Source organism: Polistes dominula, unplaced genomic scaffold (assembly GCF_049000335.1).
Source record: "Polistes dominula isolate Pdom_NZ unplaced genomic scaffold, Pdom_raw_medaka contig_22, whole genome shotgun sequence".
NCBI lineage: Eukaryota > Metazoa > Arthropoda > Insecta > Hymenoptera > Vespidae > Polistes > Polistes dominula.
The window spans coordinates 4259190-4271060 of NW_028300966.1; the positions used below are offsets into that span (position 1 = coordinate 4259190).

General features: G+C 27.2%; 2 protein-coding genes across 2 annotated transcripts; one reads left to right on the forward strand and one right to left on the reverse strand.

Annotated features, from left to right (window-relative positions):
• The first annotated feature begins 664 nt into the window (after nucleotides 1-664).
• LOC107063810 (COMM domain-containing protein 7) lies at nucleotides 665-2038 on the forward strand. Its single transcript, XM_015315917.2, has 2 exons — nucleotides 665-1018; nucleotides 1493-2038. The coding sequence occupies exons 1-2, from the start codon at nucleotides 970-972 to the stop codon at nucleotides 1666-1668; spliced, it is 225 nt and encodes a 74-aa protein (XP_015171403.1). The 5' UTR covers nucleotides 665-969; the 3' UTR covers nucleotides 1669-2038.
• Nucleotides 2039-2187: 149 nt separating this feature from the next.
• Ripk5 (receptor interacting protein kinase 5) lies at nucleotides 2188-8021 on the reverse strand. Its single transcript, XM_015315914.2, is given in 5 exon segments — nucleotides 2188-3424; nucleotides 3500-4412; nucleotides 4414-5927; nucleotides 5999-6143; nucleotides 6814-8021. Coding segments are annotated over 4 exon segments (2928 nt in total). The 5' UTR covers nucleotides 6123-6143; nucleotides 6814-8021; the 3' UTR covers nucleotides 2188-3047.
• Nucleotides 8022-11871: the final 3850 nt, after the last annotated feature.

Below are 11871 nucleotides of genomic sequence, written 5' to 3' on the forward strand. Positions count from 1 at the left end.
CAATCAAAGGGCTTATCTATATACAGGCGTGCTTATTTCATTTTTTTTTTTATTAACATCGTGAATTAAATTAAACAATAAGAAACACGTTTATTATTTCGATTAAATTTTTTCCCGTTTTTTGCGAGTCACTTACACGTTCGTAATTTTTTTATCATCAACTATATAAAATATTTCATAAATACATACTAATCTATGTAAAAGTGTCTTAATGCATTTTATATTAAATTAAGAATAACAGAAAAAAAATATGTAAAAAAAGAAATGTATTAGAAAGTGTTAAAATTGTTCAGTTAAGTATTTTGGTGTGAAAAATCTTATTAGTTATCGTTGATGAATATAAATATTTGTAGGTACATGTAACCCTTTTATTGAATGAATATAAAAATATATCAAAAATTGTTAGTAGAAATAATGTAATCTTTTCTTTCCTATGTTACTTCGGGTTACATATTACATATATGTTTCGAATTCACTTATGTTCTTTTACACATATACTATAGTAAATAGATAATAAAAAACGTTATCTTTTATATATGTAAATTTTCATTTAGAAAAAGCTTCTTTCTGTTATTTCTAGCAAAGACAAGTTGGACTTCGTTAAAATTGTAATTTAATTCTGTTGACATTTGAGCTACTTATATATACATATTACACATACATATAAGTGTATATGTATACATGTTTTCATTGCTGGCGTGAATAAAATTTAATGTCACGTATTTCGTGCTCAAGGTTAATATTTTATCAAAAAATGCATCTCTTCGAATTTGATTATTTATTTCTTTTTCTAATCGATAAATAGTTGTTTTTATTATTTTGGCATTATGAAATGTTTACTGATAACAGTGAACGTGTCAGTCAAATTGTGATTCTACTCACAAGAACTTCATTTTATTTTAGTTTTACAATTGTTTGAATATGACGAGAATATTTGTGAAAGTATTTAATTAAAGATATTTATAAAATATGGAGAAAACCATCAGTAAAATACTTGACGTGTCTTGGAGATTCGGTGGTAAGTAAAGCTAACCTCAAATACAAAAGTTGACAATAAATGATAAGTCTGATATTATAAATATAAGTGTAAAAATATTATTTTAATGACTTCATTTAACTTATTCTTACAAATTTCTAGAACTATGTTTATGTACATCCAAATTTTAATGTGTATTTTGCTTATACGAAGTATATAAAAATATATATTTTAAGTAGTAATGTTCAATACAAAAAACTAATATACAATATATTAGTAAAATACTTAAGTAATAAATTAAATAAATACTGTTATTACATTCATTTTTATATAACTTAATATTAAAACTATTGATATTTCATGTATACCTATTCCTACCATGAAAAACAAAGTATATATTTTTATATAAAATGAGATTTTAGTCAATTGGATAGTGAACAATGTTCCTTCTTTTATTTGATCGGTCATGGTACGTTTAGTGTTAAAGTTAATTTTGTTTTTTTTTTATCTTTACAGTAACTGCAGCAAGTAATGACTCGGATAAAGTTGGCAAATCTTTTCTGCAACTAAAATTGTCTCTCGATGAAGGTAACAGAATAAAAGATCACTTCATCGAGATGAGTATTCCCGAATTTTATAAATTTCTGCATGATTTAGAGAAAGCAAAGATTAACCTTGACCTATTGGTTTGAATATTTTTAATTAGTACATTTGTAAAAATAATATAAATATTTTATATATCACTGACATATAATTAATGTTATGTAAATTTTTAATCAATGAATAACATGTTACGTATAAATATATTAACACGTTTGCTATATCAATGTCACTTATACAATGATTACTATTGAGATTCCAACGTCACACTTTTTTAATAATAATCAACGAAAAAAATAATTTCTTAACAGTGATCAAAATCCTTTCTCCATAGTACAGTAGCAAACGTGTTAAAGTAATATTTGTCTCTATTTAAATAAATAATAAGAGTTTTGTAACAATATTGGACATTTGATAGTCATACATTTATAAATATATAAATAATTTATTTGTTATCGATAAGATTATAAGCTGATTAATTTCTTTTTCAAATATCTAAAAATTTCCCTCGAAGATTATTTTGTATGACATTAAGAAAAATTTGTTCGGCATACCTTCAGAGATTATTCCTCCATTCATTTGGACATCTTAAAAAATTGTTCAAAATCCAATTATCGAAGTAAGTTTCATAAAACTATATATAAATATATTTATATATATCCGTCATTTAATTGTTTGTAAGATAAACTAGTCTCTTGTATAGGCATATTAAAATTAAAGTTCCATTGCATTGATCAAACAGCTTGGATTCCGCATAATTTGTTATCTGAAATCAACATAGAATATTATAAATTTTAAATGAAATTTTTTTTAATTTTCAAATAGTTTGTGTAGATTTTTTGATATCTTAATTATTGGATAATTAAAAGGCCAAATGATAATATGCGAATATTAATACAAAATAGAAAATCTTTATTTATTTTTCAACAATGAATATATATTATACATTACAGGAAGAAAGAGAGAGAAAGAGAAAAAAAGAGAGAGAAAGAGAGAGAAAGAAAAAGCAAAATTGCTATTTAAAAAAATCTAATATCAGTATTTAATAATTCAGTGTCTTTTTAAAACAAATTTAGTATTTATTCAAGCCACCGAATTAATTTCTAGATCTAATATTACATATATAGCTCATGCAATATTTGCAATTCTTTCATTTAGACATAAGAGATGTTTTCCATAGGAATATAATCAGTCAATTTAAAAAAATTGAAACATATAAAAGAGGATGCATTTTGCATTCTATACATGATAAATAAAAAAAAATTCCATATTATATTTGCCAGATTAATACTGTCATTGTGAAAATACTATTTTTGTAGAAATATCAGATTGGTGAATGCAGAAGCAATGGATTAATATCATTATTATTAAAGCACATCTCTCGCATTTATCTTAAACATTTTAACAAGAACTTTTAGAAGAAGTTTGTAGAATTACCTAGCAATAGTAGGTCAAAACAGTAAAAAATTATTTAAAATTCCCGCATATGTATATACAAATTCGGATCTGTACAAAAACTTCTTTGAAATATATTTGTAATGTTTAAGACAGGAGGTTTCATTATTCGAAATTTCCTATGTTTTATTAAAGGAAGGTTCATAATAACACCTCTTTGATTATAAGATTTTGCTAATGCTAATGCAAGATTATTAGAATCAGATGTAGAATTCTGTTGTAGCTCGTTGTGTTGTGGTAACGACTTGCCTCTTTCTGCTTTTCGTTGAATAGATTCAAGTACTGGAAGAATTGCTCCGAGTAACGGTCGTTTAGAAGGTTCCCCAGACCAACATTGTTCCATTAGTCTCCAACACTCCTCATCGAAATGTGGCAGGCGTTCTGGTCTAATGCCTTTACAAAAAAAACATTGATATATTAAGTAAAAAAATCTAAAAACATGAGATAATGTCAAATAATAAATTGCACCTTTTTTTACATTAGTCCATAATTGCTCTTTGTTTTGAAATTGTTCATAGGTATTTGGCACTTTGACATGACCGGCACATAAATGCCAGAACAGAATGCCGAAGGCATAAACATCTACACTACTGTCATAATGTCCAGAAAGAAGTTCTGGTGCCATATGAACAGGTGTACCTACTATACTTCCTGACATCATAGCTTCGGTGATACAAAAGCCAAGGTCAGTTAGTTTAGCCCTGTTTTCTGTATCAAGGAGCACATTATTCAACTTAATGTCTCTATGAACAAGTCCTTGAGAATGAAGATAACGTATTCCTTCCAAGACATCAATAGCAATTTGCAAACGTTCCAACCAAGATAATCCTGCATGTATTCCACAATACAAATCTCTACTTAAGCGGTCTGTAATTAATAAGACTGCAGTTCCCATTCCATAACCACTTCCATAAGCTTGATCTATGACTGAACCTCTTAATTTTACAATTCTTTTATGATCTGGTATTGATCTAGTGTAGTAAAATTCCATCGCTAAATCATTCCAATGTCGTTCATCTGGTGGAATAACAGATTTGACAGCACAAGGTCCCGGAGCTCCTCCCCAACCATTACATGCAAATACTACACCATATTGACCACGACCAATTTCTTTACCGTAATGTGGTATACCAAAACGAACAGCATCAATCATCGATGTGGATTCCAAGTACAATCTAGCTAATCTTGGCGCATAAAATTTTCTAATAGCTACCCTTTGTTCCTCTGTCCTTTCTAATTTTCCAGAACAATGATTTTCAAGAGACTTTAAAGAAGATTGAAATGCATCGTGAGACATTTTTAATTTATCTCTGAATTGCATTGAAATTGTTTTTGCTAATCTTGCTGCAGATAAAGAATTGAGAACGTCAATAGCAGCTTTTTCTCCTCCAAGATCCATCTAAGGTTGGTGTAGGAAACCATGGCAAAGGAAGAGATTTAAAAAGTTGCCGTAATCTTTCTAGAAAGGAATGTACAAGAGATGGCGAAGAGTTATGAAGTTCCACATTGTAAGCTGCAGAAAGTATTTGTTTTAAGGCATCACTAGCTAATAAAGAAGAGTCATGATCACAAGTTTTTTCTAGACTCAATAAGCACCGTTGTAATGTGCCTATAAATGTTTCTCTTAAACATTCTACAGAGCTTACGAGCTTTTTTGCAACTCTTTCACGTAATCGTCCAAGTACAAGTCTTTGCATCTCCGAAGTAGCTGTTCGCACAGTCACAGACCATTCTGCTCTTTCATTCGTACCAAAAGGAAAGTTTTGATATTGTTGCACATCATCGGTCGATAAAATAACATCGTTTTTCATTTCTTGAATAATATTTTCTATTAGTTCCATTAATTCCTCTTGCTTGTCATTAACAATTTTCATCAAATTGGCATACAATTCATTTTCTTTCTGTTGAGCATATTGTATTCTCTTAGGAGTAATCTGAATTTGACGTGCCATATCAAAGGCACTTAAGATAAATTTACGTAAACTTGTTGTATGTACTTCATTTAAACAATTACTAGCATTAACAAGATAACTATGAAGACAACCTCGAATAAAATATAAAATTCTATCCAGTTTTCTGCGTGAGTTTATTATATTGCTAGAATTAATGCATTGACTGCCAACTAGCCATTGTTGTTCAACTTCAACAGATTCTTCTGTTCCAAGGTAACCTAAATTATTCAGTTGATCTAGCCACATTAATCCAAGAGAATTTATTTGATCTAAATCAACATCATCCTTATCTTTAAGTAGATTATTATCACACTGAGTTACTGTACTTTGTAGTCTATGTTGTTCTGATTCGGTTAATCCTCCATCTATACTATCCAATGAAATATTTATAAGAGATGACACAAATAATACAGGACTGTAAGGATATGTTTCTTTCAGGTCTCTTAATTCTTCCAGTTGTTGTTCTGATAAAGGATAATCACTCAAGGCGTAAAGAAATATTGGTAAAATGCCAAGAGTTCCTTTAGCAAGAGTTTTAACTGCTCCGTTATTTGGGGCAACATAAATTTGCACTCCATCTTTTAATACACTCAAATCAAGTTTAACTTCGAGAACTGTTATGCAATCAACATCTTCGTTTTCAGATTTAGTCAAATCTTCAATTGGAAGTGTACCCCATATTTTTTCATTGGCTTGTAATTTACCCACAACTTCGTATTCCAAGCCCACCACTAAACTGGCATGATTCGTATGACCATGAGTAAATTTGGCCCACCTCCATAAGCCGTTAGATGCTGGTAAAATTTCAGTGGAAAGTAAATTATTTATCAACGCTGCTTTGGACTTATTATCTTGACCAAGGACGACTATGGCTGGAGAATTTTGCAATATGTGTAGAATTCTATCCAATGTTAATGGCGGTAACAATTGTTCAATGATATTTTCTGAAACACCGATAGATGACAATTAGATATAATATTAAAACATATATAGAACTGTATTATTAAATATTTACCTCCATGGAAAAAATTTTCTGAATTAATAGCTTCAAGAGAACGTTGAGTTTCATCTAAAATTTGTCTCAATTGATTACGATTGCGTTGATATCTTCTGAATTCGTGTGGTAATTTGCTTACCATTTTTAAATCTTTCCTTTTAATCTAAAATATTATTTCAATTATAAATAAAATTGCAAAATATATTCATGATTATTAAATTTAATATTAAAAATAACAGATTACTACTTGTATATATGTGTGAAATCATATTTTACTTTCATTGTTTATTAAATATTACATTAAAAGATTAAATATTGAATCTGAAGTAAATAAGTTTTATTTTATAAAAGATACTTTTTTGTAAGCTTACAAAATATCATTGAATTAGTGATTAAAAGTATATTTTATTGTAGTAATTTAATTTTAAAAGATAAAATACAATAGATAATTTATATATTTAATGTAATTTTAAATTAAAATTACATCACGTAATTTACATCAAATAATTTCACACGTGGGTTGGGTTGAACAGTTTTGAGCCTGAATATAGAAACAATTTGTTTGAAATTTGTAATAAAAGATTGTTTTGTTGTTGAGGCTCAAAACTTTTCAACTCACCTAAGTAAAAGATACTTTATTTTTAACAATCTGTCTTTTTTTTTTTTGTAAATATTTAAAAAACATACACGTGTATGTAGTACATACACGTATGCATAGAAAATTAATATAATTTTTAAGAGAAAGATATATATGTATAAAGAGAGAAAAAGAGAGAGAGAGAGAGATAGAATAAATAAAAAAAAAAAATTAAAATAAATAAAACATGTGGTACCGTCGACAGACGACAAGTAATCAGAATAAATATATTATCCAACTGATGTAGGAATAATTCATAAGATCCTGAGATTTAACTGGTTCCTCACATAACTGGAATATTAATAATTACACTTATTTCCTAGTTTGTTGAATTAAAAATCACGTATTTCATGTGTACGAAGAGTATTTCACGTAAATCTAACTGATCTGTTTTGACAGTTCGGTATAATAATAAACTCCAAAAGGAAAAGAAGAAGAAAGATAAGAAGAATAAGAAGGGAGAATAGAAAGAAAGAGAGAGAGGTTTGAAATGGAAAGAATAAAAAAGGTTTAGAATCGTCGTGTGCTCTTGTATAGTTTGTTTAAAAATAATAATGCTATAATATCCAAATAATGATGATAACCAATCGACGCATATCGGTCTACTGCATCGATTCGACAATGTTCGCCATTCTTCGGTCATTTCCGATCGTTCAAGAACACGCGGTAATTTCAATATGAGAAAAATCAAATGAATTCAGAGCGCATCGTGTTTTCCTTATACACATATATTATTACTTATTATTAAAAAGCAAGATAAATAGAACGCGTCATTTCAATAGACCTTGTGATAAATATTATAATTAAGAACACATGTATAGAGTGTTTCAAAAATTATTTTATCGAGAAAAATAAAAATGGAAAAAAAAACTATGTAAATGAAAAATAGTGGATCATTTCTTTTGTAAATAGATTTACAATAACATGGTTTTTTTCAATTGATGCATAATTAAAGAAAAATTTTTAATTTTATAACTTTTGGGCCACTCTGTATATGTCTAACCAAACATTATGTTTAAAATATCGATGAATAAGAGGAGTTATTGGAAAGTAACAGTAATGAGTTGATAAGCAAATTCTTTTTCTAATTTCTCTTATTTTTCTTTTTATTGCTAGATAAAATTTATAAAATGGATTCTGCGTGCGTTTTACGATATGTGTTATACGTTCGTTATTATTTGTTTAAAAATATCAGAGGCAACCCTGGTCGACCTCTCGATGAAAAATCAAACGATAGCTACAGCAAACAACAATCAACACAATTACTCTTCCATATGAGAAAAATCCAAAATGTTGATGTTCGATAACAGGTTTAGTTGACGTATACGTTATTTACAATCCTATTATAAGCATCTAATTGACCGTAATTGTTAAAAAAAATAGAATAATTTAATTCAACAAATTCAATAACTTTTTTACTTAATAAAATTTAATTCAACAATTTATTCGTGATAAAAATTATCTTTCAAATTTTATCATTAAGTTGCAAAAAGGTCTGAAAAAGATAAAGATTTATTTTGTAAATAATATCTTAAATGTTTAATAAATAAAATTTTTATTTTTTTCAAATAAAATTAAATGATAATTTAACAATTCGTTTTTAAATATTGAGAATGATGGAAAGATTTTAATTTCACGAGCAAACTATGCTGAAAAATAATCAATTCGGTATAATGAGAAGCTACATGTTATGCTAACAGAAATTAAGGATTGCAAGATTTGTTCTGAACGAATAAAGCATCAAGTGCAAAGGGTTAATAATATATCAACACATATTAACCCTTGTTAAAGGGATATTACCTACATAAGTTTATATATCGATACAGCAGACTCATGGTTCCGCAGCACATTGTAGTTCATATTTTCTTCACATCTGTCGCTGAAATCATCCAGTTTGAAGGTACATCTACATTTGCAGTATACTACTCTACCAGCATATATGCGATGCACGTAATAAAACTTTTGAAGTTTCCTATCAGGTAGCGTTTCAATCAACACAGAATTTTGTTTTTTTAATAAACATGATCCTGTCCATGCCATTGGTCGAATAACTAACCAATCACGAACTCATACACGACATTGCAAAATAATTTGTTTCTTCTACTTTTCATCGAATTTGTAAGAACTTTTAAACTTTTAACAAAAAAAAAACATTTGATGGGAATATTTTAAAAATAAAATTTGCAATTTTTAAATTGTGCTTTATAAACAATTAAAAATTTATACACACACATATTAATATATGAATATATATGTAGGTATGTCAGGTGTATATAAAGATCACATAATCATTAAATAATATGTGTACTTACAATAAGAGTGTGTTAGTATACGTACGACGTATTTAATTTGTATTTTTATTTAACCGCAATTACATGCATTGTTATTGCTAATGACGAAGTATCTATATTGTTACAAGAATTACATATATACTTAGTATATTTCTATACACATATGAATGTATTGTATATCACGTATACAATGCAGCAGACTCTCTTACAATTAGAATAATAACGTTTCTTATATCGTGCATGAATGCGATTAGATAATATATATGATTAGAGAGAAAGGAGATGAGTAATAAAAAAATGAAAGAAATTTAAAAGTATACGGGCATGAGTTGAAAGACGAAAGTGGTGAATGTGCGTTTATGTATACGTATGAGGAAAGAGAAAGAGAGTGAGGGAGAGGGGAGTGTATAGTTTATATGTATAGTTTGTGGTTGATATGAGGAGAAAGAGAAAGAGAGAGAGAGGGAGAAAGGAGATAAAGACAAGTATTAAACTGTTACCGATCGATTTTCCAATATAATTTCCAACCCTGTCTCTTTCAAAGTTTCAACAAGATTTCTAATTTGTTGTCATAGTTATTCATTTCGTCAACATAGTAGTTTAAATAGAACAAAATTTAATTATGAATTTTTATTATCGAATTTCTTGTATAATATATATTGTACGATATGAGAAAAATTGTATTATATTTAAATTTGTGCAAGAATTAAATAAAAGATTCTTTTTTATTATCATGTAATAGAAAGTTAAAAATGAAGTATAGTAGAAAATGTTTAGGTATTAAATAATTGTAAAAAATTCTGATAAGATGTTAAAGTAATTCAAAAAGTAAAAAAAAGACAATATATTGACAAATATAAGACAATAACTTTTACTTTTGTATTATGGAAAAACGCGTTAAGTTTTTCTTCTTGTTAACTTTTTATTTTATTTATATTATTTTTAAATTTTTATAATTTTTATTTATTTTCGTAAATTATTATAGATACATGCGCATAATATTTATCTTTATGTTTTACGTATGTATTACACTTAACATATTTATGTTTTCCTATAATGTTATATCTCATTTGTGTAATTTGAATTGTAAGTATTGTACATTTTTAATTAATTGAATGTATTAAGGGGTTATATACAGTTAGAATTTTCAAAAAATCGATTTTTTTTTAATTTTATTTTCTTAATGTACATATATTTAAGAATACACACAGAAAATTTCATATCGTTCCGGTGAATATTTTCAAAGTTACAAGCTAATTTGAAAAGGCGTTTCAGAGTGCTTGGAAGTACAAGGTACAAACTTTAAACGCGTTTTTCTCAAAATGGTGTTATCAAAGTCGGTGACCAACATTACTCGAAAACGGCTAAACCGATTAGTCTCAAATTTTAACACGACCTTCTTAAATATATTTTTTAGTCGAAAATCGAAGATTTTTTCTCTCCGATAGATATTTTTTTTTTTATAAACAATTTAAGGCCGAAATTTCGGTGAAGAATCGATTTTTTTTTTGAGAAACCGCCATTTTGTCAAAAAATTTTATTTTGCTTATTCCTTCGATTAATTACTAGATTTAACATTATTTTAACGAAATCTGTTTGGTTTTTTAATTTAAAATGATCCAGTTCCGAGATATAGTGGTCACCGCAAAACGTCTTTTTTGAGAGGAGCTCCTGGAGATCAGCTGTAGCTCTTTTTCAAATAAATATTTTTACTAGTACTAAGTCTTAAAATACAGTTAAAAGATACCATAATATGTGTATAAATTTTTGGATCAATAAATTTAAAAGGTTTCTCAGAAAAAATTCTGGAAAATTCACTTTTTTTCGGCCGTCTAACTGTATATAGCCCCTTAACACATCTTCATATTAATTACTTAATTTTATGTTTATATTACTTCTGCTAAAAAAAAAAAAAATGAAGAATTTAAATATGGAATATAAAAAAATATATAATAAATAACCCTTTATATCTTACCAGCTTTACTGCTCAAGCAAAATCTACTATTACATTAAAATCATAATATTATCTGTTAATATTATATTAACAATAATTGAAGTTATTAAATAATTTTACTTTTTTAAATATAATTTATTCATTTTAGCATGAAGAAATATACGATATTCATTAAATCAAAGCATTATTAAACTTTATAGGATAATTGTAATATATAATAAATAATTATGCTTTATACAATGATGACTCTACGATAATGGATTGTTGAAAAATTTTCATTTTCAACAAAAACAAAAACTTTTATATATTTATTTTAAATTAAATTAAAAAATTAGTTTTAATGAAGACCAAATTGTTCCCGAGTTAAATTAACAAAAAATTTTCAACCCACTCGCGTATAATTAGACATTTTTTTTTAACATCAATATTTCATTTATTATTTCAATAATTATAAATATATTATAATTATTATATATATTATATATATTATTTATTATAATTAATATATTATATATATTATATATAATAATATACTAAAATATGATGTATTTATTATAATTATAATTTGTATTTATAATTATAATTATAAATATTATATATATATATATATATAATTATTATTATATATTATTAAATAATATGGAAAGAAAAACAAAAAGTGATAGTATTATTAAAGAATATATTGTAAAAGATAAGTAAGAGTGAGGAAGAGAGTCAGAAAGAGAGAGGGAGAGGGAGAGAGAGAGAGAGAGAGAGAGAGAGAAGGAGGAAGTAGTAATATGTAGGCTTGCAGTTAGGATGTTCTGAGCGATGGCTCGTTATATCGAGTAGCCGCTTGTTGCATCCCCTAACGCCATAATGTAAACAAGGGGTTGCGCGCGCTTACCACCCTTCCACACTGGCCAATTCTCTCTCTCTCTCTCTCTCTCTCTCTCTCTCTCTCTCTCTCTTTCGTTTATATGCGCGAACACGTCCTCCTTTTACCATGTAACTTCCTGGATCGAAGTTG

Bases quoted from the DNA above. Each gene is read 5' to 3' on its own strand.
- LOC107063810 (XM_015315917.2), top strand. From the start codon at position 970: ATGGAGAAAACCATCAGTAAAATACTTGACGTGTCTTGGAGATTCGGT. The intron at 1,019-1,492 runs GTAAGTAAAGCT...TTATCTTTACAG, and splicing joins CGTGTCTTGGAGATTCGGTG to TAACTGCAGCAAGTAATGAC.